This window comes from Xiphophorus hellerii, chromosome 24, assembly GCF_003331165.1.
Source record: "Xiphophorus hellerii strain 12219 chromosome 24, Xiphophorus_hellerii-4.1, whole genome shotgun sequence".
Lineage (NCBI taxonomy): Eukaryota > Metazoa > Chordata > Actinopteri > Cyprinodontiformes > Poeciliidae > Xiphophorus > Xiphophorus hellerii.
Window position 1 is genome coordinate 13,339,893 of NC_045695.1, and position 27,178 is coordinate 13,367,070.

The 27,178-nt window shown below is 39.5% G+C and overlaps 1 protein-coding gene and 1 long non-coding RNA gene across 5 annotated transcripts in view; one reads left to right on the forward strand and one right to left on the reverse strand.

Moving 5' to 3' along the window:
• Window positions 1–5,312: 5,312 nt before the first annotated feature.
• LOC116716010 (uncharacterized) lies at window positions 5,313–26,778 on the reverse strand. Its single transcript, XR_004338345.1, has 2 exons — window positions 26,632–26,778; window positions 5,313–5,370 (listed from the first exon to the last, which is right to left on the reverse strand). It is a non-coding gene; the product is annotated as an uncharacterized LOC116716010 (long non-coding RNA).
• LOC116715931 (phosphoribosylamine--glycine ligase, chloroplastic-like) overlaps window positions 7,189–27,178 on the forward strand; it is a 28,088-nt gene continuing 8,098 nt past the window's right edge. For 2 of the 4 annotated variants that reach the window (XM_032556699.1, XM_032556698.1), the window contains exon 1: window positions 7,189–7,295. In XM_032556699.1, the coding sequence (XP_032412590.1) occupies window positions 7,221–7,295 (75 nt within the window). In that variant the 5' untranslated portion in view covers window positions 7,189–7,220. The remainder of the gene's footprint in view (window positions 7,296–27,178) is intronic. The other 2 variants (XM_032556701.1, XM_032556702.1) reach the window with 2 other exon arrangements.

Sequence of the window (27,178 nt, forward strand, 5' to 3'; positions counted from 1 at the left end):
CATCAAACTGTGGCAGCAGCAGATCTGATCTCAGATCTGTTTGTTCTCTCAGTTCAACAGGAAACAACTGATCAGGTTCATCTTGGTCACAGCTCTGAGATCAGTCTGACTGCAGCCTGGAAACCATCTAGTGGATGTGCTGCGTCACTGACTGCTGCTGGAGAGAGGCTGGAAACACTCACTGATCTGCTCTCTCCTTCCTTCTTCTCTCTGCAGGTTCGATGATTTTGATTATTCTGACTTTTCCGACTGATGATCCCAGTAAAGTAGAAAATGGTCTCAGTGTCCTGCTGATCCTCAGAGGTTGAAGCTGCAGCAGTTTGAGTCTAAAGAGACTCTGACTGGATCATGATGATGACCTCTGACCTCCAAGGTTTTCCTCTCATTTATTTTCTCGTGTCTGTCATTTAGTGTCTGATATTGTTTGTCTCTTTGGATCAATAAAGATCCAATTCAAACTGGGCTCCATTTAGAGGCTTCATGGAGTTTTGATCTGAACTGGATTCAACTGGAAAGTTGATCTTTTTTCTCTCTGATTCATTTTCATCCTGGAACCAGAAATGGTCTGAGAATGGAAACATGGGAATCATTTTCAGTTCAGCTTTGAAGCCATGAAAGACACTTCAAACCTCTTTTCTCTGCTGCTTCTTCCTTCTGCTGACATGAAAATGTTCCTCAAAGCTCCACAGATAAAAAGATGCTATACTGGAAACTGCAGAGAAACTTCAGCTTCCATCAGAGAAACCAGTTTAACCAGTTTAGAACTGGATGTCCTACAGAAACTCTGATCTTAGAGCAGTTTTCAGGAACATGTGGGACCTGGAAAAAAAAAGATTTTATATATTTTATGTTCATTGTAAAAGCTAAATCTTGATGTTTTACGTCATCATTCATTCTCAGCTTTAATTTCTCTCAGTTTGTTTTGGTTTTTACTTTTTTAACTCCATATTTCATGTTTTGAGTTTTCTAGAGAACTTCAGGCTCTTTACTGTGATTTTACTGATTTATTCAAACCTCAGAGAATCACTGGGATAATGTGCTGATTGGTTCATGTTTGATTTTCATAATTCTTCTAATGCAATGTGGGTTGCTGGATGTTTAACGACCAAATAAAGTTTTTAAAAAATCTTTGTGTATTTTTATGCAGCTGACTGTGTACACATATAATAACTAAACCTTCATTTTAATCCTCCAGGCCATTTTTGCTGTATTATAAGTTTTCACATTTAGTTTCACAGCTTAAATTAGTAAAAGCAGAAACATCTCAAGTTGATTTCAGCTTTAAGCTACTAATTTAGCCAGCAGTTTATTTTTGCAGTATTCAGACTGAAGATGTTTTTTTAATAAAACAGATGAGAATCAATCTTTTCAATCAAAACTCGATTAATTAAATCAGCTATTGAATTAGAATAATAACTTGTATAAAACTGCCCTTTCTGTCTGGTTAATGGTGCAGCAGATCCTGCAGGGGGCGCTCTGGGGCCTCAGTGTTCAGGTCGGTTACAGTCTCATCTCCCAGACTCCTGAATCTTCTGGTTCCTTCCTGAAATGATTTCCTGCAATAAAATGTTGGTTGGAAATGAGCAGAAAACTGAGAAAAACCTGAAAAAGTTCAAATCTGACCTAAAGTTTTACAGCTCAACTCATACAAAGGAAAACATGAAAATAAAGATGTTTATTGTCACCTGGAAGGAGGCGGAGCCTCAGCTGGGTCAGGGGGCGGAGCCTCAGGTGTGTCAGCTCTAGTCAGGTTTGGATCAGAACCGGTTCAGACTCCATGCAGCAGCAGAGCAGAGTCTGTATATTTTTGTTATTTAATAAATTATCTTAAGAAAACGAAATTGATAGAAAGGATATAAGGTTTCTTTTATTTTTCTTTTTTTGGGGGGTTTGGGGGAAAATATATGTAGCATCCCGATCCACACTCCATTCCAGTTCATGGCGGTAATGCACATCAATAAGTTGCTTGCCAACCGCCAAAAAAAGAAGAAGAAGAAGAAGAGCAGCGTCTGGATCAGGTGAGTGTTCACTTCTTGTTTTGCTGATGTTTTATTTACAATGTTTCAATGTGAAATTAATCCACAGCATAAACAACTAAGCAGGTGTAAGTGAACCAGGGTGTGATATTATTTAAAACAATGTGGTTGCAAGGAAGTAAATTTGGTAAGACTTTATTTGAAGGGGTGCAAGAAAAAAGAACATAGGATTCTTTATAAATGTTGAATTAGGTTTGAATTAGGTCCGCTGTATTTTATATTTCTGTTTTTTTGTCAATGTTTTTGTAGCGATCTGGACAGGTAATGTCCTGTTCTGCAGTGCCGGGGGGCCAGACGGGTGTAAAGATAATTTTCTGGACCCGGACTCAGACCTCAGAGACGCAGAGTGATGGATCCTCTGGGGAGTCAGAGGCAGGAGGCTTACCATACCATACCAACTTTATTTATAAAGCACTTTAAAACAACCACAGCTGATACAAAGTGCTGTACATCAAAACACAACATAACAATAAAAAACATAAAATAAAAACTTACAATTTAAAAACAAAACATACAATTTAAAACTAGATCCCGCTAGAGTTGAAAGCCAAATAAAATAGATGGGTTTTAAGACGAGCTTTAAAAGTGGACAGTGAAGGGGCCTCCCTGACCTGCAAAGGCAAGTTGTTCCATAATTTGGGGCCCATGACAGAGAAAGCTCTGTCCCCTCTGAGCTTCCTTCTTGATCTCGGTACCTCCAAAAGCAGCTGATCTGCGGACCTAAGAGACCGATAAGGTATGTATGGGTGAAGAAGCTCAGAGAGGTAAGCCGGGGCAAGATTATGTAGTGATTTAAAAACAAACATAAGAATTTTAAAATGAATCCTAAAATATACCGGCAGCCAGTGAAGTGAGGCCAGGACAGGCTTAAATGAAGTGAGCTCTGCTACATGAGCGCTGAGGATTAGAACAAGCAGAAACTATTATTAGTGGTTTATTGTGTTGCTGAGCAGAAACTTGGTGCAGCTTTGGCTATTTTATAAAAGTCTTGTGGAATAAAATTATTTTTTACAGTGTGTTTACTTTTATTAGAAGTTTATTTAATATTAATCTTACAATGTTTAATTAGTTTATTATGTCTCACTCAGTCTTACAGAGTCATTGTTTCTCTTTTTAGCCTTCACAGTTTGCCTCAGTGTGTCAGAAGCTTAGCAACAGGCGATAAGTAAATAGTTGTCATACCTTGCGGAGGGACAAGACCAGACCGACGGCTCAGTGATTATTATTAGGCACAGAATATTCTGTCTGAAACCCATTTTTAACTGAAAGTTGCATTTTTCTCTGTGTGTGTATTAATCTGATTAGCTCCTTGGGAATGTTGGTGGCGACACTCTGTCTGCGGGAGAAGGACGGTATACAGTATATGTAGAGAGGTGATTCCTTTGTCTAGTTAGATCTCTTCTGAGTTCTCCATCTGTGCAGATGTAAAATAAAGCTGTGTTTTGTTCTTTCTCTTTAACAAGGTTTGGACTTTGTTAATTTTTCTCGCTCCACAATTTGGCGTCACGAACAGGATTCTTCCCGGTTCGTCCTTCCGGTGGACAGCCAGGAGAGGGCTGATCACCAAGACCCTCATCTCCATAGCAGGCCTGTCAGAGAGCGAGGGCTTTTCTGGAACTCCACCGGTTGGATCGATCGAGACAGAATCCGACAACCTGGTCTGGGGGAGAACAAACCAGCAGTGTTTAAGGTAAAAAGGCTGTTTTCAAATATATGTAAGAAATTTAGAGGGTTTTAGGCTTAAAACACCTCAGAGTTAGATTTTCCTGGGCGTAGGATATCCAAAACAGTATTCAGAGTCTAGGCTTAGCTCTGAAGGAATTTTTGTAGGTTATTTTAGGCTTAAAATAACTGAGGATTTTTGTAGATTGTTCTAGGCTTAGACAATCTATATGAAGGTTTTGCTGATTTAGAAAAATCAGAGGATAAATAAAAAAAAAAAAAAAGGGAAAATAGGAGGAACTTTTAATAAAGGTCAAAATACTGAAGAATACGTTCCATGTGGCCCAGAAATAGATCATATGGTTAGAATTCATGGCAGAGTTTGTTGTCAACATGTTCCACAGTGGCACACAGAGTTTGGTTTTCCTAAGAATGGCAGCTTAGAGGTAGACCACATCAGAGACTTAGAGCAGAAACTCTTAGCACAACGTGCCAAACTGATGCAACACACAAAGATTTCAAAGACACACCTGCAAGCACTACAATCACACGAAGAAGCGTTCAATCTCTGGAAAAGAGAAGCCTTTTGCAGGGATCAAAAACACCAGAGTAAACTACAGATGGTTCAGAAATTTACACACAAGGGGAATGAAAAAGTTGCGGAGGACGAAACCTACCAAAACATGGTTACCCAGCTATTGGTGTCGAAACTGACCATCAAAGTAATTCTCATTGACTTTTGAGCTTCAAACGTCTGCTGGAACTCGCCTGCAGGTACAGATAAACTGCTCATTCATTCTAATGCTTTGCTGCTGTGTTGTGATGCTGATCTTTTGTGAGTCACACACACGTAGAAAACAAAGTTTTCTTCAACTTGGCTATGGTTGGTCAACTTGGTTGATTGATCAAAATGCAAATAAAATGGATTAATACTAAAGACTTCTTCATGTTAACTTAAAATGGAAAATTGCCATTTTCTTTTTAAACTGGTTCATTGTTTCAAGTGTTATTAAAGAGATGATTTGATATAACTAAACATGCTGGGTAAACATGTCACATTTTGCTTACTTCAAATCGTAAGCCTCTGTGTTCCGCCAGACAAATGTCTACTGCCTGCCGTTATCCCTCCAGCTCTCACACACATTTGCACACGCATGCACAATCTCTCTTCTGCTACCTCATGCCTGCTCGCCCCCAACCCTCACCCTCCGCCACCACTTTCTCCCTGGGAGACTGATGCAGTGGCTGATTGCGTGGGAAGTTCCTCTGTCATCGTTAGCAGGCCTGGACGCACTTGTCAGGGGCCCCATTAGGAGGTTCCAATGAACTCTCCTTTGCCTCTGCCAGTCAGAAAGACATTCACAGATGGGTCGGAGGGCTTTTTGATGCTATGTATGGTCAAAGGCTGAGCAATTCTTGGGAATTGCTTTTTGAGGCTCTAAAAACCCCCGTGTCGATACGGTCAACCAGTTTAATCATTGGGTAATTAACCATTCAGGTAGCAAGGGACCAATTGCTCAAACAGATGTTGCCTGGCATCTAGAGGGATGACTTAACAGCCAAAGAGGTCCTTATCTTCTGCTGAGTCATGAATAATTCATGTGTGTGTGTGTGTTTTTCTTCCAGTGTAAGTTGATCATTCTCCATTTGATGAGACCTGAAACTTTTTCACCTCACCCCACATGAGGACATAAAATGGACTTCGATAATAGGATCACGAGAAGTATAAGACTATAAATTCACAACATGTTAAAAGGGAACATCAAACAGCAATACGCAATTACTTGAGAGAGAAAAAAGATCAACTTTCCAGTTGAATCCAGTTCAGATCAAAACTCCATGAAGCCTCTAAATGGAGCCCAGTTTGAATTGGACCTTTATTGATCCAAAGAGACAAACAATATCAGACACTAAATGACAGACATGAGAAAATAAACAGGAGGAAAACCTTTGACACAGAGTGCTGCATTAGACACCAGACAGATAAAACACTGTTTTTAAATAAATCACTCAGAAGCTGAGTTGATACTTCTGAGTACGATTCGCATATTTAAAAGCGAATCGTGTCGAATTTCCAGCACCAGGCTCACTTATAGAAGTGAGGATTTTTCTGTCCTTATTTGAAAATGAAATGAGAAAAAAACTCGGAACATAAACAAGTTTAAAAAAAACACAGAAGGTGCAAAAAATCTGCAGCAGCCTCATCTTGTTTATGTCAGCTAATGACGTCATCATTTACAATAACAAACAGCCCATAAAAGCATCACTTGGACCCAGAATCTACCTGTCTTTTGTCAATTGAGTTGTTCTACATTAAACCCACAGTCCGTTTCTTAATCTGTGGTAAATACCATCTGGGGCCCAATTGTTATCCTCACCATATGGGTCCAATTTGAAGTGCTGTTATTTATTATTTAGTATTTGGTGAAATATGCATTTTCATATCAGTCAGGTAATTATAAACCCTGTATTGTTAACTATTACATCATAAATATACCATATATGATGCAGTTTTTTCCTATTTCTCTCTTTAATGACACACTTCCACCCCTCCTAGATGAATCAGTTCATTTCTACAGCAGGTAGAGATAAGAGAGAACCAGCAGGACACTGACCAGCCAATCAGATGTTCTCCTGACTGAGAAAGTGGGATAATATCTCATCTCTGCAGTAGGTTGGGTTTTTAAAGCTCTTCATAACCTCTTAAAACATCCTGATGAAAAATGAATCAAACCTACTTTAGACAACAGAGAATCAACAACCAGACAGTCAAGACATAATGTTTGTTTTTTATTTTTTTAATTTAAGTGGGTATACTTTTTTTTAAAAGAAAAAAAGGAAAACTAGAAAGAAAATGTATTTATAATAAAGCCAGATGTTGAGTTTCTCTAATAAATGACACCTGAACTCTGAAAACACTGATATAAAGGTCTAATAAAAACACAAGATATTTATTAAGTTTTATTGTTACAGGAGCAATGAAGAAATATTTTAGTAACAATTATATGGTTTGATTTCAAAGGTTAAGTTTTAATGTGTTAAAACTTTCCTCTGAAAACTGCTGATAGTTTTTTATGTTTTCTAAATAAAAGTGTTTAGAAACACTAACATGTTGTACATATGTGTAGTTGTAAATAGTTGTCTCAGAGCTAAATCTACTTCCTGTTTGGTTCTGATTGGTCCATTCAGAGAGAAACCAGCCGCTGAGCTGCAGTAGCGTCAAGGTCCAGTTCTCCCAGTGCAGTAGTCCAATCAGCCACTAGAGGGCGCAGGACGTCTCCAGCTCCTCGTGGTTCTTCTTCAGCTGATTTTCTGCAGGTTTTCTGCTTTCTTGGGTTGATAAACAGGAAGTGTGAGGATGGCAGCTTCACCTTCATCGTCCTCCTCTTCCTCAGCTGCAGCATCAGTGATCCTAGAGGTCCAGTTCATCTCCTGCTGATGCTTCCAGTTCTTCTGGGTTTCTGCTGCTCAGCTTCAGATCTGCTTCACTGACAGCTTCAGCTTTTCTGTCTGGACCAACAGATGATTGATTTGCTGCTGGAAACAGTGATGGTGCAGCAGATCCTGCAGGGGGCGCTCTGGGGCCTCAGTGTTCAGGTCGGTTACAGTCACATCTCCCAGACTCCTGAATCTTCTGGTTCCTTCCTGAAATGATTTCCTGCAATAAAATGTTGGCTGGAAATGAGCAGAAAACTGAGAAAAACCTGAAAAAGTTCAAATCTGACCTAAAGTTTTACAGCTCAACTCATACAAAGGAAAACATGAAAGTAAAGGTGTTTGTTGTCACCTGAAAGGGGGAGGAGCCTAAGGTGCTTCAAGATGCTTAAAGTTACCTGGAAGGGGGCGGAGCCTCAGGTATGGATCAGGATCAGGACTAACCGGTTCAGACTCCATTTAGCAGCAGAGCAGAGTCTGGATCAGGTGAGTTTTCACTTCTTCTTGTTTTCCTCTCTCTGGGTTTTCTCTCTGTGGAGGAACCAGAACCAGAACTCGACCCGGTTCTCCTTCAGAACCAAGCTGCTGGCTTCATGGAGCTGTGGTTCTGGTCAGGTTCTGGTTTCCTGTTGATCAGAACCAACAAACTTTTTTAAAGCTGCAGTTTCCTGTTGCTGAGTTGAACTGGTTCCAGTATCTTTACTGGTTCTGCTGCTCTTCCTCCTGATGCCAGAAACCTCTGACCTCAGAGACTCACATCTGGTTTTAGAGGAAGAATTGAGCTGAATCATTAAAATCTGGTTTCCAGGATGAAACTGTAGATTCTGGCTCAGCTTTCTGAATAAATTCTAGTTTGTCTCCTGCAGAGCAACACGTCCTGCTCCGTATTTCTGTTCAGTTGTTTCATAACGAGCCTCTGATGACATCACAAGAGGCATCATTAGAGCATTCCTGCAGTACACTCTCCCAGTAACAGACTGGGACACCAGTGGGTCTCTGATTATGATTCATGTCTGCAACTTCCTCATCAGGACTGCAGTTCAGAACCAGTTGTTTAAGCCCCGCCCCTTTAGAGCAGCAGGTAAACATTTGTTCTGTTGCTGGAATCTGGATGGACCTGTTGGTACTGGTTCTGTAGCTCTGAGCTCAGTCACCACTCCCTGTTCCTCCCAGACTGACTGAAAACACAAGATGGAGGTCAGTGATCAGGAACAGGACAGAGCAGAAATAAAAATAAAGTCAACAATAGTCTGATAATAAAGGAGAAGGCAGTGTTCTGATCCAGATGTTTGGATTAAAGATGGAAGCTCAGAGTCAGGAGTTTTGGTTTTGGTTCTTTCTCTCTGATCAGACGGTTCTTCTTCCTGCCTGCTGTGACCCGATGTTTGGATCAGAAACTGAGTGAAGTCTTTCGTCCATCTGAAGGTGAAGTCAGAACGTTCCAGAAACAGCAGCTCAGATACAAACTGAAGGTTTTAATGGACCTGCTGAACTGCAGCTGGTTCTGGGTTAACTGGTCCAGTTTGTGTCCTCTGAGGTTCTGCTGTGAAGTCATGCTACTGTTGCCATGGTAACAGCTGCTGGTCTGCTCATCAGGTGATGCTGATGTTCAGCCTGAAGATTTTACTGGTTCTTCTTCATGATCTGGTCTCTGAGGCTCTGACTCTCAGCAGAACATCTTCCTCTAAACCAGATCTGGATCTGAACGGTTCCAGAACCGCTGCTCTCTAACAGGAGCCGCTCCAACATGGCAACAAGCCGCTGAGTTCAGGACCAACACTTCACTGCTTCATAGGAAATGTTCACTCATTCATTCACTACATCTGACCTCAGTCTGGATGTTTCTACAGACCTGGATCAGGATCCAGTTCAGACCTGGAAACGGCATCATGGAGGAGTGGACGACTCAAAGTTATCAAGTTTATCAGCATAAGACCTTACAGCAACAGGGCAGTTTAAAGTTTTGCATAATAAACAAAAAAACAACATTACATTATAGTGGAAAAATAAAGAAAAGTTATAAAAAGTTGTAATACAGAAAAGAGTTACTTTATTTTCTAGTTATTATGTTTCAAAGGCAACTCTAAACAGGCTAATGGTTTTTAGTCTTGATTTCAGCTGTTCTGCTGTTTTCTGGAAGTTTGTTCCAGATTTGTGGTGCATAGAAGCTGAATGCTGCTTCTCTGTGTTTGGTTCTGGTTCTGGGGATGCAGAGCAGAACCAGAACCAGAAGACCTGAGAAGTCTGGAAGGTTGATACAAAACCAGCAGATCTTTAAGCCGTTCAGTAATTTATAAACTAACAACAGTATTTTAAAGTCTATTCTCTCAATGGAAGGAGTTTAGAACTGGGTGATGTGATCTATCTTTCTGGTTTTAGTCAGAACGCCAGCAGCAGCGTTCTGATTTATGTGATTGTGAAGGTCAGAAACTCTTATCTTTAGTTTCCAGCTGTAATAACTGAAGCTGTGCATTGACTCTAGATCTTTCCTCTGTAGGTTCAAACATAACTTCAGTTTTGTTTGTGTTCAGCTGGAGAAGGTTTTGGTAAATCCAGATATTTATCTATTCTAAGGATGTGTTCAGTGATTGGATGGTTCAGAGTCACCTGGTGACATCATAATGTAGAGCTATGTGTTATTTAGTCTTGGTAAATAATCTGATTATTTTGTTATAACCTGACCAGGAAATTATTAAGGATAGGAGGGGCCCCAGGACTGAACCTTGAAATAACCCCACAGGTGATTTCTGTCGTTCCAATGAGAAGTTACCTGTTGACACAGAGAAATCCCTGTTCTTTAGTCAGACTGGAACCAGTGAAGTACTTGGTGTTTTCTGCTGGTTCATGTTTTCTTGTTTTGTTTTTGGCAGAAGCTCTTTGTTGCTGATTGAAAGACCAAGAAGTTTGATGTCAAAATTCCAGATTTATTAAGACAAAACCCATCTGACTTTAAAAGGTGTTTAATTCTCAGAAATCTCTGAGGTTGTGCTGGAATCAGGTTCCTCTGATCCTCTGAATCTATGATGGGAACCAGCTTTCTGCTCCACAGAACAGTTACTGGACCTGGATCACTGGGACTGACTGGTTCTGGTTTCTCTCTCCAAAAGGCCAGAAGATGGAAGATCAGGACAAAGCAGAACCTCCAGGACCCATCAGTCCATCTGTGAGGAGTGACCGGTCCAAAGATTCTCCTGTAGACTTCAGTAATGAACCTGGACCATCAGACAGAAAGTAAGAAACCATTTTCTAACTGATTCATGTGAATCTATAGATATAAAATAAAAGATATTAACTGGTTGATCTCAGTGTTTTAATAAACAGTAACTTAATTTTCTTACTTCTTAATTTAAAGTTGGACATGAAGGATGTCGGTCAGTAAATCAGTAGAGTTTGAATGAAGGTCTGAATGAATTAATATGGATTAAAATGTTGCATGGAAACAAAAACAACCAAGCTTGTGAAGAGCAACAATTCAGATTGTCTGTAAACCCACTGAAGCAGTGAAACCCAGCATCTTCCAGACTGGGAACACTGGCATCAGTCATGATACCAAATATAATTCAATGAAGTACTTAAAACCAGAAATCATCAATGTTCTGAGGTTCTGTTCTGACCCAGTTTCTGGTCCCTTGTTTTTTGTGGACCTTCATGAACATCTTCAGCTCCAGCCTGTTGCTAGTGAACTATTTCAGTGATGAAGAAATGTCTTCACAGGAGGAGCTTTGGTGAGGAGGAGCATCCATCCTGCTGTGCTTTGGGTCAGAATGTTCTGATGGATCCGGTCGGTACCAGCTGCCCCCAGTGTGGGAAACAACCCAGAACAGGATCTGGACTGCTGACAGCCAATCAGAGCAGCTGTGCTCCAGGTGAGACTGAACTCCTCCAATCAGAGCTTCCTTCTATCGTCTCTGTGGAACCAGATCCACGTCTTTAGTTGAGATTTGGAAATTTAAGGTTTAAAAGTCTTTTTGTGGTCAGTTGTTTCAACTGAATCTGTGTTTTTCCAGCTGGTGTAACTGGAACTTATGTCCAGGTAACTGGGCTTAATAAAGTCCTCATTTAATTTGAGCCTGTTCAAAAAATGGCCACAAGATAAATGTACAAATTTAACTTTTTATTTTGTTCGTTTTTAAAATTATAAGTGAAGACTCTTACTCTGAAGGGTCATGTTGCAGCATAACATGTCATCAGCTCTAAATAAAACAAACACTTCATAGAATCAATTTGATGATTCTTACAGATAATTTTATTTGTGTTTCAGCAAATTATGAGGTTAAGGGGAATGAAATAGCAGAGAGGATGGCTAAGGAGAGCAGCAATCGGGTTTTGGTTGATATTAATGTTACGTTTAGCGTAACAGAAATAAAGTGTATAATAAAACAATGAAAGAGAGGTGGCAAAAGTTATAGGTCAGCAAATTGCCCAGCTGCCAATATGGTTAATCTGACCTTGCTGAAAATGATTTTTGTTCTACTTTTATTGGTTATTACACCAGGCCTTTAAGGTTCTGCTGGAAAATTGGAGTTTCTAATTTGGGAAATGACTAAAGGACAATTCCACGTAATTTCTTGCTACTTTGAGCATCTTTAATGTGATCTACTTCAAAAACTAAAACATGTAGACTTCAATCATGTAGATTATCCAGGCCAGAATATCTAAAAATAAGTTTGTAGTTTTTTTCTTTCCCTAAACGAAGCTGCATTAAAGCTTTGATTTGTGAAACTTCAATACAGGTTTGATTTCAACCCTTTTAATGTATCTGGACCACAGTCACCATGTCTCTCTATGAAAAGGGAGGACATGGTGGATTTCACTAGGCAGAAAGTGATTTAAACTCTGTCACAGAGTTTAAATCACTTTCTGCCCATTAGAAAGTGACTTTGAGTAACCTCAGAGGTCACTGAAGTCTCTGAAAAGCTCCCTGGTTCAAGGTGTGGTTGAGGTTCAGCCTGGCAGATGATGGTAAATGTAGAATATAGTAAGGAGTTATGTTACAGAGAAGCTTCTTCAGGAAGTGAATAGTTTGTGAAATCCAAATGGTTTTGGAGACAATCAGGCAGATGAATGTGAGGACAGCAGAGCTGCAGCAGACAACAGAGGAGTGGAGGAGAATCTGGGGACCAACAAGGCATCCTTAGACCATGGAGGCACAGAAATCACAAGAGGTGAACTGGAGAAAGATTACTAGAAACAATAACTACATGCTATAGTGAAGAGTTAAAAACTCAGAGAGATAACTAGTAACTTGTCCCCTGTCTGCCAGATCCTGGTTTTTTCCTGGATTTATGGCCAAATGTTCACTAATCACAATCTATAGTTTAAAGTTTTCTGCTATTAGTGTAGAATAATGTAGCCCATATTTTAAGAGTGCAAGTATTTCAGCTTTTAAACTCAAGCAGATTGAAAATGCTCAACCAGTAGGTGGCCCTAATGGGTAAAGGCCCTTTACCCATTTCCTGAATGGGAAGCTCAATCTGAAGCCAACTTCAGCTCTGTAAAATCCAAACTGTTTCCTGAGTTTGATTCCATGAATGAGAAGTTAGATGGTGAACCACAACTCAGACCTCAGTAAAACCTAAACTAACAGGAGCTGTTCCCTCTGCTGGACGTTGTTTCCATCAGAACTAGTTTGATTTGGCCATAATTTTGTGATAAAACAGCAGTGGCCTCAGAGGCCATCAAAGAGGACAATTTGATACATGGGTCTATGCAGTTGTTTATTAAATTAATGTCTATTTTTGCAACTCTCATTCCAAGTATTTTGTGTAGTTTTGACTGCAAATATCTCAGTAAACTTGAAATAAGATGAAAATATACAGATATTGTCTCAGGAAGATATAGAAGTTTGTTTAAAGTCCATATTTCTTTAATATTTTTCAATTTCCATATAGATATTCTATATTTTTAAACTTGTTTAGAGAAAGGTGTTTTTTGTTGCTTTTTTATGGTGTTAATATTTTTCAAACACTGAGAGGTGAAATAGATTTGAAAGATAAAACTTTACATCCCAATGAATGAACAGCAGCAACTTTAACTTTAAGTCGTGACTTTTGTTATTCTTACCATGCAGAGTTTTTATAAAATTTGGGCTTTTTATTTATTGATTTACTTTTTTCTCATTCATTAAAGTTGATGCACAAATTGTCTCTGAGAATATCAAAAAAATATTGTTTTCCTTATGTTCAGCTGAAGTGTCTCCTCTCCTGTCTTTGTCTCTTTCTTCAGATTTTGATATTCGGTGTCAGAGTGACCATAAAGCGTCTCTGAAGAAGAAGTTCCAGAGTCTCTCTGAAGGCGTCGCTGAACCTGGAAATCAAACCGTTCTGAACCAGATCTACACAGAGCTCCACATCACAGAGGGGTTAACTAGAGAGGTCAACCAGGAACATGAGGTCAGACACATTGAAACAGCATCCAGGAAACAAGAAACAATCAGAAGAGAAGACATCTTTAAAGTCCCACCTGGAAGTGATCAACCAATCAGAACAGTGATGACCATGGGAGTGGCTGGCATTGGGAAAACACTGTTAACACAGAAGTTCACTCTGGACTGGGCTGAAGGCAAAACCAACCAGAACATTGATTTCATATTTCCATTCACTTTCAGAGAGCTGAATATGTTGAAAGAAGAAAAGTTCAGTTTATTAGGACTGATTCATAAATTATTTTCTAAAACCAAAGAAATCAGCAGCTTTAAAAAGTTCCAGGTTCTGTTCATCTTTGATGGTCTGGATGAAAGTCGATTTACTCTGAATTTCAAGAACAATCCGATCCTGACTGATGTTACAGAGTCCAGCTCAGTGGATGTTCTGGTGACAAACCTCATCAGGAGGAAACTGCTTCCCTCTGCTCTCCTCTGGATAACCACACGACCTGCAGCAGCCAATCAGATCCCTGCTGAGTGTGTTGACATGGTAACAGAGGTCAGAGGGTTCACTGACCCCCAGAAGGAGGAGTACTTCAGGAAGAGATTCAGAGATGATGAAGAGAAGGCCAGCAGGATCATCTCCCACATCCAGAAATCAAAAAGTCTCCACATCATGTGTCACATCCCAGTTTTCTGCTGGATCACTGCTAAAGTTCTGGAGGATGTGATGAAGACCAGAGAGGGAGAAAAACTGCCAAAGACTCTGACTGAGATGTACATAGCATTCCTGGAGGTTAACTTCGCAATCAAGAAGGAAAAGTATGATGGAGGAAAAAAGACAAGATCAATCTGGAGTCCAGAGAACAAGAAGCTGATTGAGTCTCTAGGAAAACTGGCTTTTGAGCAGCTGCTGGAGGGAAACCTGATCTTCTATGACAAAGAGCTCAAAAAGTGCAGCATCAACATCAAAGATGCTGCGTTGTTCTCAGGAGTGTTCACTGAAATGTTTAAAAGAGAGAGAGGGACGTGCGACATCTCCGTCTACTCCTTTGTTCATCTGAGCATCCAGGAGTTTCTGGCTGCAGTCTACATGCTCCACTGTTTCACCAGCAGGAAGTCAGAGGTGATCAAGACGTTTCTGGGAGAAAAATACAGAGAAACATCTCTAGATGAGTTCATGAAGAAAGTCATGAAGAAATCCCTCAGCAGTAAAAATGGCCACCTGGACCTGTTTGTCCGCTTCCTTCATGGTCTCACTGTGGAGTCCAACCAGAGACTCTTAGAAGATCTGCTGGGTCAGACAGAGAACAGTCCAGAAACCATCCAGAGAATCATCACCAACCTGAAGGAGATGAACACTGATAGAATCTCTCCTGACAGAAGAATCAACATCTTCTACTGTCTGGTGGAGATGAACGACGTCTCATTTTATCAGGAGATCCAACGGCTGCTGGATTCAGGGAAGCAGCTCTCAGAGACTGACTGTTCAGCTCTGGCCTTCATGCTGCAGATGTCAGAGGTTCTGGATGAGTTGGACCTGGAGAAGTACAACACATCAGATGATGGACGACTGAGACTGGTTCCAGCTGTGAGGAACTGCAGAAAGGCTCGGTGAGTCCAAATGTTTTCATTGTGTGAATGCTGATTCAGCTCTATTGTCCTCCTGTTTCTTCTTCTTCTTCAAGTTGCTTCTGGATGTTTTTGGTCTTTAACTTCTTCCTTCATCCTCTGGACTATTTCAGCCATTCAACCATCTAAACATTCAGCTCATCCAGGACAGCTGCAGCTTCTGGTTTTAGACATTTTGATCATTTTAAAAATATTTATCTTTTTATCAGTTTTCATGTTTAAATGAATAGAAAACCCTGAACTCTAGAAAAAAATCTATTTTGTCTGAAAGATCCAATCAGCCAGAGAGACTTTTACACTTTAAACTCCTCTTCACTCATTGAGCCGCTACTCCTTTTAGGATCTTTGTCTTTTTTTTAAATTATAAAATCACTGTTTAGGTTTGATGGACACTTTAAAATAACCCCAATAATTGCTGCTGTTGTCATGGAAACCAGTTAGAAACTTAGTGAACCAACTTTTCCTCCTCCCACTAGTTTCCTCTGAGTTTGTAAATGAGAGCAAAATGTGGTGATTGTTGTCTGGCTCCAGAAAAAGTCCTAGTTTCTGTCAGATCCTCCCAAAGCTCTGAGAACTCTGCTTCCAGAGCTGGAACCATTTTCCTCATCAACTCTTCATCTGCAGCTTTTGTTGAAGCTGTTAGCCATGAAGACCTGGAGAGACATGAGCTTCAACTCTTTAGACATCCCAGCCTCTTCTAGTTACTGGAGAACTTTCACTGCTTCACCATGAAAAATGCTGCTGGACCCAAACGCTCTGTTTTGGTCTTCAGCTCTTTAAGAGTTTAGCAACAATTTCTACTGACATCCAAACCTTTGTTCCTCTGAGCCAAACGGTCTAGTCCAAGTCCGAGCTGTGAGCAGTTCCTCCTCCTCTCCATCATCTCCAGTAGTTTCCTTCATCAGCTCAGTCAGCCTCTTCATCAGCTGCTTCAGCTCCTTTGAGGCTCTGATGCTGCAGCTCCATCAGATGCTGCAGAGAAAACTGAACTTTCCTTCACAGATGATAGAAGATCTTCAACATCTGACTGCAGCTGAAGGTCTGAGGACATGAAGCCTGGACCAGAACCAGAACCAGAACCTGGACTTTAACCAGGAACTGCACAGATTCTCTGTGGGGTCAAACTCAGTAAATTGAAGATCAGATGTTGATCAGATGATGACATCACTGTTATCATATTTTAGTCTGTTTATGATCCAGATTGATTTCATTAGAACTGAATTTATTTCTTCTCTAATCACAGACTTGGTGACTGTTGGCTTGATAAGGCTGATTGTGAAGTTTTGGCCTCGGCTCTGAAGTCCAACCCAGATCTGACTGAACTGGAAATAAATCAGCTCTTCATAGATGGAGGTGGAGACTCTGATCTGAAGCCTGTGGTTGAGATCCTGGAGAGTTCAGTCAGTAAAGTGAAGAATCTGAGGTTTGTTTTCTTTATTTATACAATAAAATCCTTCATTTATACTTTAAACATTAGTTTAATTAATGCTTTTATTCTAATATATTTTATTTTAAAACAACCTGTTTAAATGTCAGAATAAAATCTCTAAAACTTTTTACCTTATATATTATTTTTTTCTTATTTCAGACTTTGAGATTATTGAACTTTGTTTTTCAGTTTTTTACATTAAAATGTTTTTTACTGATGAACAAAATGAGTAAAATAATTCAAATGATGTAAATTAATGATGGAGATGTTTCAGTTTGGTTTGGTAAAGATTCAGATTGTTTTATTTCTCATTTCTGATTCTCATCTTTACATCCAGAATGAAATGTTGTTCCTCCAGAGTCGAGCCACAAACACTGACAAGTTCAAATCATCATTAATGACCAAATCTAAGAAATGACTGATTGTAGAAAAGCAAATCTAGATGAAATGAATGAAAGTGAGGTTTGCAGCAGCAGCAGGTTCCTCAGCTTTGTCCTGAAGCTGTGGTTCTGTTGGGCCGGGTCAGAGAGGAACCGTCCTCTTCAGTCTGACAGCTGTCAGTCGGTTGGAGCCTCGTCTCTGTGATGATGCTTCATCAGGTCACGTCTCCTTAGGAAATAATGGCCTCCATTGGCTTTCAGCAGCTTTAATAAGAACCCAAGGCCATTAATGAAGAAACTGAGTGGTTCTGATCCAGTTACCAAGTCGGGTCTCCAGCTGATGATCAGGAACCAGCAGAAATAGCTCAACTCATCCAGGCTGATAGAAAACTTTGAGTTTCTTTTTGATCAAATGTTCTGGTTCTGCTGGTTTTTAACTCTTTAAACCAGTTTGACTGGATCAGATGTTAGAATCAGTTCATCATGTTTCTTTTACATTCAGGGAAATTAATTTTCTACATTTTTATTATTTATTTGTTCATGTTTCAGTTTTAACCTGCATCCTGTTGGCTTCAGCTCACATCTTTTATTCTTTATTCAGATTGATCTGCAGTTTGTCAGAGACCAGCTGGACTTCTCTGTTCTCAGCTCTGAAGTCCAAACCGACCCATCTGACAGAACTGGACCTGAGCAGAACCAACCTGGGAGATTCTGGACTGAAGGAGCTCTGTGGTTTTCTACAGACTGAAGGCTGCAGACTGGAGACATTGATGTATTTTAATTCTATAATTATTGATATTTCTGTGAATAATTATATATAATTGATCATAAATCAAATTAATTTCTTCTGTTCTAATAAATATTTTCTGAGTTTGTTCCTGGACTTGGATCCAGAGTTTAATTTAGTCCCTCTGTGTAACTGAGTTGGACCTGCTGATCTGAGGTCAGAACAGGACAGCATTCGGACCCCCAGTGTGTAGAAATCCCCCTCAGGTGAAGCAGGTCGAAGGTCATTCAACCCAGTCTAGAAAAGTGAATTCCTGGAATCTGACAGGAACAAATCAATAATCAATGATTGATGCTTCAACACTTTGATCAGAACCTGGAATGATTTTACTGACTAAAATCCTCCAACACAACATGACCCAGTACCAGGTTCTGGTTCTGGTTCTGGTTCTGAAGTCAGCAGGTCTTTATTGAAGCAGCAGCTTGTTGGCATTAATATTGATGAGAATCTTTAACTGGTTCTGTTGGACTGGTTAACCTGCATCCTGTTGGCTTCAGCTCACATCTTTTATTCTTTATTCAGATTGAGGAGATGCAGTTTGTCAAAGATCAGCTGTGATTATTTGGCCTCAACTCTGAAGTCCAACCCGACCCGTCGGACACAACTGGACCTGAGAGGAAACAACCTGAAGGATTCAGATGTTCAGCAGCTGAAGAATCTTGTAAAGACTGTAGGGTAAGTAAATGTTTGCAGTGAGTCCAGCTGCTGTCAGCATAGTGAACTAAACCCAGTTAGCATCAAAGCAAAGATCCAGTGTTCCCAGTAAAGCTGCAGCTTCTCAGTGGGAGGAGAATGGTTCAGGCTTCCTGATTGGACACAGAGACAGCAATCAGCCAATCAGAGGAGCAGCAGCTTGCTGTGTTCCTGTGTTTGTGTTGGTGTGAAGATGAGTGTTGTTGCTGTGTCCATGTCTCCAGGAAGTCCAGCTGGACTCCAGCGTCCAGCCGTCCAACATGTCTAGAGACAGTGGTCCTCATCCATCAAACTGTGGCAGCAGCAGATCTGATCTCAGATCTGTTTGTTCTCTCAGTTCAACAGGAAACAACTGATCAGGTTCATCTTGGTCACAGCTCTGAGATCAGTCTGACTGCAGCCTGGAAACCATCTAGTGGATGTGCTGCGTCACTGACTGCTGCTGGAGAGAGGCTGGAAACACTCACTGATCTGCTCTCTCCTTCCTTCTTCTCTCTGCAGGTTCAGATCTCTGTGAAGTAGAGAATGGTCTCAGTGTCCTGCTGATCCTCAGAGGTTGAAGCTGCAGCAGTTTGAGTCTAAAGAGACTCTGACTGGATCATGATGATGACCTCTGACCTCCAAGGTTTTCCTCCTGTTTATTTTCTCGTGTCTGTCATTTAGTGTCTGATATTGTTTGTCTCTTTGGATCAATAAAGATCCAATTCAAACTGGGCTCCATTTAGAGGCTTCATGGAGTTTTGATCTGAACTGGATTCAACTGGAAAGTTGATCTTTTTTCTCTCTGATTCATTTTCATCCTGGAACCAGAAATGGTCTGAGAATGGAAACATGGGAATCATTTTCAGTTCAGCTTTGAAGCCATGAAAGACACTTCAAACCTCTTTTCTCTGCTGCTTCTTCCTTCTGCTGACATGAAAATGTTCCTCAAAGCTCCACAGATAAAAAGATGCTTTACTGGAAACTGCAGAGAAACTTCAGCTTCCATCAGAGAAACCAGTTTAACCAGTTTAGAACTGGATGTCCTACAGAAACTCTGATCTTAGAGCAGTTTTCAGGAACATGTGGAACCTGGAAAAAAAAAGATTTTATATATTTTATGTTCATTGTAAAAGCTAAATCTTGAAGTTTTACGTCATCATTGATTCTCAGCTTTAATTTCTCTCAGTTTGTTTTGGTTTTTACTTTTTTAACTCCATATTTCATGTTTTGAGTTTTCTAGAGAACTTCAGGCTCTTTACTGTGATTTTACTGATTTATTCAAACCTCAGAGAATCACTGGGATAATGTGCTGATTGGTTCATGTTTGATTTTCATAATTCTTCTAATGCAATGTGGGTTGCTGGATGTTTAACGACCAAATAAAGTTTTTAAAAAATCTTTGTGTATTTTTTATGCAGCTGACTGTGTACACATATAATAAATAAACCTTCATTTTAATCCTCCAGGCCATTTTTGCTGTATTATAAGTTTTCACATTTAGTTTCACAGCTTAAATTAGTAAAAGCAGAAACATCTCAAGTTGATTTCAGCTTTAAGCTACTAATTTAGCCAGCAGTTTATTTTTGCAGTTTTCAGACTGAAGATGTTTTTTTAATAAAACAGATGAGAATCAATCTTTTCAATCAAAACTCGATGAATTAAATCAGCTATTGAATTAGAATAATAACTTGTATAAAACTGCCATTTCTGTCTGGTTAATGGTGCAGCAGATCCTGCAGGGGGCGCTCTGGGTCCTCAGTGTTCAGGTCGGTTACAGTCTCATCTCCCAGACTCCTGAATCTTCTGGTTCCTTCCTGAAATGATTTCCTGCAATAAAATGTTGGTTGGAAATGAGCAGAAAACTGAGAAAAACCTGAAAAAGTTCAAATCTGACCTAAAGTTTTACAGCTCAACTCATACAAAGGAAAACATGAAAATAAAGGTGTTTATTGTCACCTGGAAGGAGGCGGAGCCTCAGCTGGGTCAGGGGGCGGAGCCTCAGGTGTGTCAGCTCTAGTCAGGTTTGGATCAGAACCGGTTCAGACTCCATGCAGCAGCAGAGCAGAGTCTGTATATTTTTGTTTTTTAATACATTATCTGCAGTGCCGGGGGGCCAGACGGGTGTAAAGATGATATTCTGGACCCGGACTCAGACCTCAGAGACGCAGAGTGATGGATCCTCTGGGGAGTCAGAGGCAGGAGGCTTAAATGAAGTGAGCTCTGCTACGTGAGCGCTGAGGATTAGAACAAGCAGAAACTATTATTAGTGGTTTATTGTGTTGCTGAGCAGAAACTTGGTGCAGCTTTGGCTATTTTATAAAAGTCTTTATAGATAAAACTGAATCTGATCAACTTGAAAATCTTTATTAATTTAATGAAATAGTCATGGAAAAAAAATCTTGAAATGTTTAAACATAAATAATCTTTAAACTGAAATGTGAACTGGTTGTTATTTTCCATTTATTTCCTGGTAGTGATGATCAGACAGGATTCTTCTCATTAGCAACACACCTCTGCTGTGAGAGGGGGCGGAGCCTCAGGTGGGTCCGGTTCAAGTTCTGGAGAATCGGGTCCAGTTCGTTCCGACTCGGTTTGTGTGAACAGAAGGAGAAACAAAGATCTGATCAGGTGAGTTTTAACTCCACATTCTTCTGGTTTCCAGTCCTGACTGGGTTTTCTCTCTTTGAGCTGCTGGACAGAACCAGAACCAGAACCAGAACTGGGCCTGGTTCTGGTTCTGGTTATGATGCAGAGCTGCAGCACCTGGTTTCAATCAGGAACTCTGATTTTCTCTGAGTTTTCATCTGTAACCCAGACAACAAGCTGAGTTTGCTCCCAGTTTGGAGTCAAACTGGTACCAGTAGGTTCTGAGTGTTTGTGGCCCGGCTGAGATATCTGGGTTCCTGATTGGTGGATGGAAAATATTTCAATATGAAGTCAATAATTTATTGATCAGAGAGGATTTCTCTGGGCTTTTATCAGTAGAAAATCCAGATTGAATCAGACATTTTGGACCAAATGCGTTACTTTATGGACTTTCTTTAATATGGAAAACTTGACCTCTTTCTGACCATCGCTCCATTTCTGAGTCTTTCTGGTTTTAAATGTTTGCTCATTAGAAAATCATAAAATTGTTGGTTGAATCACAGCAATAATTTCCACAGCTGTTTGCCAACTTGCTAGGAAAGTTGTTTTATGTATTTTATATTTGAGTCACTGAATACAATCACGGACATTTCAAATATCCATGTTTTTCCTTTACTCTGATTTTGTTTTAATGAGGAAAATCAAAGTCCCTGGTGAATTAATGAATGAAACGTATTCATACCCCTTTAAATTTCTCACTGTTTCATTGCAGCCATTTGCTAATCTCAGAAAAGTTCATATTATTTCTCATTAATGTATACTCAGCATCCCCTCTTGACAGAAAACATACAGAATTGTAGAAAGCTTTGTAAATTTATTAAAAAAAAGAAAAACTGAAACATCACATGGTCATAAGTATTCAGACCTTTTGCTCAGTAGAAACCCCTTTTTAGCTTGTACAGCCATGAGTCTTCTTGGAAATGATGCAACTAGTTTTTCACAGCTGGATTTGGGGATCCTCTGCCATTCCTCCTTCAGAACCTCTCCAGTTCCATCGGGTCGGATGGTGAATGTTGGTCATAGAGTTGGATGCAGGCATGCATAACAAATCACATTTTATTTTAAATATATTTACATTTTTCAAGAGTACATTGCCAATATACTATTACAGAATTGTACAAATTGTCAATACATTCAAAATTTGCAGACAACATGCTTATGAAAATTAGTACAATGAAACAATAGGTACACTTTAGAGGAAATGTGAAAAATATTTAACCAAGGACAGAGTATTGTTGTAATTTAATATCACAGTATTCCAGTATTATTGCAAACATACTGACATTTCTCCTTCCTAAGAACAGTGAGGATCAACGGCAGAACATTCCCATTCACTGCACTTTACAGAAACCTACAAAAAAGAACATTTGTATTTTAAAGAGTACAGAAAAATGGCAAAGAAAAAAGTCTGACTTACAATTTTAAGACGTAGCGGACTCGCTATGCATGTGACATCATCAGAACTGATGATGATTGGGACCGGATGCCTGGGCTGGGAAAACATTTCTAGGTTACTTCTTTACCTGTTTATGTTAGAAGTAGAAAAAATAGTCAGCAATATGATAGAATCAGTTGATGTTGAGGCATCAACTATGAAGCTGTTTTCAGTGAGGTCTTAAGGGAGACAATCTACCATCAAATCTTTCCATCCATGATCTGAACACGTTGATCCCTGCAGGGTGGTGAGGGGGGCCGGTGGGGCCCAGCTCCAGCTGTCACCAGACGAGAGGCGGGGTTCACCCTGGACAGGTCACCAGTCCATCGCAGGCACTGAAAGCTAACAATGAATAAAACGTATGAAAGAGAAATGATAAATTAACAAGGAGAATAAATGATGTCCAATTATTTTAAAATCAAATCATGTTTATTAATTGCAGTGATTTATAATTGCTGACGTCAGAGACTCAGAACCTGGTTTTAGAGGAAGAATTGAGCTGAATCAGGAAAACTGAAGTATATTTTGAGGTTGTCAGTAACATTCCTCTGTGGGATCCAAAAGTCAAGATTCTGAGAGTAGCGTTGTTGTCTTGTAATAGGAAGGGCGTAGGTTCGATTCCATCTTCCTCTTGCCACATGTCAACGTGCTTTGGCACCACTGTTTGTATATGTTGGACCTCCCAGCTGTGGTGTTTATCTGTATATGGCAGCCTGAGTCTGTTGAATGTGTAGGTCACTCATAGCACAAAGGCTTCAGCCTGGATGTATTATTGAGTTTTAAATATATAACAAGTTTTCAGACTCTACACTGGTTTCCAAAATATAAACTCTCCAGCTTTTATTTAGCAGCTGAACCAAAATCTGCAAAATAAAAATCCAACTGTTTTGTCAGTTGATCCGAATCTCCGACCGCAGAGTGTCCTTGCTTTAAATTCACTTAAATGGATCCATGATTAGCTGTAACAATTGATATTTGAGAAATATTTATTTTAGAGGTAAAAACAATACAGTAGGGTTTTTTTTTAAAATAAATGTTAATAAAATATTGTCACATGGACATCCAGGTTGTTGAATTGTACTTAAAAGTATGTATGTGTATATATGTTGTAACAGATAGTAGACTAAAGTAAATTAAGAATTTTCTAAATTAAGTATGACGCAGATTGTTTATGGATTAAATCTTATGCATCCTGGAAACAAATCGCCAGAGAAGCCAGGATGAAATTAAAGGGTTTTTGCTCTCAGGAAAATCTGGATGAAATAAATCAGCAGATCCAAAACAGTCTTGATAAATTGAAACAGAATTATGAGTTTCTTCAACGTAATTCTTTAAATACTCCAGATATTGTGCAGAAACTAGATGCCTGTACTATACTAACAAATGAGATTTATGATCTTGTGTGTAAGCGTTTAGAAGGGGGTATTGTTGAAGAAAAATGTAATCAAGAAGTTGAAAAGGAAAGAGTGCGAGAAGTCTTAAATAGAGACGAATATCAGTCTGTTTTTGGAGAAATCTCTACTGAATGTTCTTCATGTGGTTCATCAATTACCAGCTCCAAAGTTTCTCAAGGGCGTGTAATGGCAGAGGCTGATCTTGCGGCTAAAAAGGTACAAGTTAAATCCATGTTGGAGATTGAAGCTCAACATGCGAGAGTCAGTAAGCTTGAATGTGACTGGAAGTGTCATGAGTCCCAGATTGTGGCAGAAATGAAGCAGAAGGAAGCTGAAGTGCTACAGCAGCTTGATGAGGAGAAGAGCAAGTTAAAGGTAATGCAAACAGATATGGAAGTTAAAATGGCTGCAGCTCGGCTTGATGTTTATAGCAGACTTGAAGATGGGGTAGAAGGGGAAAATCTTGATTTTAAGCCTGAGGTTAAATCAGTGCAAATTTTAAAACACCCAAGAAAGTCAGCTGCAAGGGCTGCATCAATTCTACCACCACAAGCTCTGAGATTCCTGCAGTAAACTTGGCTGAAGCCTCAACGAGCTCATTGAGTTTAAGTCGCCTTCCTGTTCCTGAACCTGCCATATTCTTAGGTGACCCTTTGAAATTTGTGGACTTTAAGATATCATTTACAACTTTAATTGATTCAAAATCCATCTCTGTTGGGGAAAAAATGTTGTATTTGAAAGGTTATCTCTCTGGAGAAGCCCGAAAGGCTGTGGAAGGTTTCTTTTACAGAAGCTCTGAGGACGCATATGAGGGTGCTTGGTCAGTTGTACAGGACAGATATGGAAACCCATTTAGGGATAAACTTATGTCATGGCCAAAGATTGCACCAAATGATCCATTATCTCTCAGAGATTTTGCTGACTTTTTGAAAAGTTGTGAAGAGGCTATGCCTCAAGTAAAAGGACTGTCCATCTTAAATGATTGTGAAGAAAATCATAAGATGTTGAAGAAATGACCAGACTGGGTTGTACGTAAATGGAGTAGAGTTGTTGTTGAAGTGCTTGAAGCGTGTGGAGAATATCCATCTTTTGAATGTTTTTCTAGATTTATACAAAAGGAAGCACGTATAGCATGTAATCCTATTGCTTCTCCATTTTTGTTAAAGTCTAAAACTTCTTCAAATGATCTTTCCAGGAAAGCTAAGACTTTTAATACCAGTATGGAGTTCAAGAAACAAGAAACTGGTCATGTTCTGAAATCTAAACTGCCTTGCTTGGTTTGTACAGACATATCACACAGTGTTGCTAAATGTCCCAAATTTGCAGTTAAATCAATGGAAGACAAAAGATCATTTATATATCAGAACCATCTTTGTTTTGGATGTTTAAGGAAAGGCCATTTATTGAAAGACTGTAAAACGCGGCATGTTTGTGGAGAGTGTAGACGACATCATCCTACTTGTTTACACAAGGACAGAGTGAGATGTCAGGATGTTGGTCAGCAGTTTTCAATCTCTCCAGAAGAAACAGCTCAGGTTTCTCACAGTGTTTTATCTCATGCACTCACCCGAAACATTTCTGCCACATCAAGTATTATTCCAGTTTTTCTGTCCTCTGTGAAGGATCCTGGGAAAGAAATACTTACTTATGCACTCCTTGGTACTCAGAGTGACTCCTCCTTTGTTTTAGAAGATCCGTTGCATTTTGTTTGGCCAATCACGATTTTTAACGTCTATAGACACAATTTAGAAAATGGGCAATTTTTGCAGTATTTCTGAAATATAATTAGATTTCAAAGACCAACATCACATTACTGTTATGCAAAAGACCTTACAACTGCATCTACTATTTATTTATTTATTTTTTTTACCTCTGTGCTTTTACTCTAAAGTGAAAGAAAATTTTATTACTACAGGTACTTCAACTGCAAAGGCCAGATCTGTTATCTATTCTGGGTATACAGGAGAAGATACCAGAAAATAATTCACAAAGTAAAATGGCAAAATAATAAATACAAGGACTTTTTTATGATATTGAATTTTATTCTTTTAAAGAGCTTCATTTTCCTTTTTGTAGTTTTTTTAATGTAATGCCACTCTCGGTGAAGGCATTATGTCCTTTTTGTAGCCAACAACTTTTATTACTCTAACTTGATAAAAAATACAGTTCAAACATTTAATTTCCAAAATGTCTACGGTGTGCTCTGAGAAAAGATTTCAACAATAACTGAAGGAGGGAAAAAAATAAACTTTTAAATCTGGAGTGTTTTAACATTTCACAGAAACAAGAAAGATTCAGGCTTTAAGAGCTAAAATCTTAAAACCTTGAACAGTCAAAGAAAACAGCCAGGTTAGCTTAATTTGCTGACAGGAAATAAGAAAACCTAAAATGTTTTAAGAAATGAACTTGTTTTCTGGACCAATTGGAGGTTCTAGAGGAAGAATTCTGAGAAATCAGTGTTGTAAAAATATATATATATATTTCTCCGACTTTGTATTGCTTTTTGAGGCTCTAAAAACCCCCGTGTCGATACGGTCAACCAGTTTAATCATTGGGTAATTAACCATTCAGGTAGCAAGGGACCAATTGCTCAAACAGATGTTGCCTGGCATCTAGAGGGATGACTTAACAGCCAAAGAGGTCCTTATCTTCTGCTGAGTCATGAATAATTCATGTGTTGTGTGTGTGTGTGTGTTTTTTTTTCTTCCAGTGTAAGTTGATCATTCTCCATTTGATGAGACCTGAAACTTTTTCACCTCACCCCGCATGAGGACATAAAATGGAAGTCTGTATTTAGTTTGTACTCAACTTAGCGAAGGGGCTAGTTGCTCACAAAGGCTGCACTCTATCTGGTCCGCACAACTAAAGGGCACCGGCACAAATCGGTGTGTTGCAAAATCAGCAGGAAAATGTCCAGAGTATGCAAAGCAGTGCTCACCCTCAGAGTCCAGGGAGAGGAGGAGGAACCACATGGAGAAGAAGCAATTTCCAACTGAAGAGATTTCATACCAACATCTGATCATGAGCTATTCAAGCTGGTCAAACCGTCACGTCACTTTATGCCCAAGAATCAGCGATCTGTACAGCTCAGCAAACCATCAATCACTTGGCAAAATATTAGAAAAAGCTGTATACTGTACCTTCATATTTAGGGTGATATGAAGGAGTATTTTCTAAGGTGGAAGAATGAGATGCTTCTCAGGCACCGCATACTGTATGCTGTCCTGCAATATTACGATAAATCTGCCCTGCATAACATTTAAAAAAACAAAACAACTCAGAAATATAAAGGTCAAACTCATC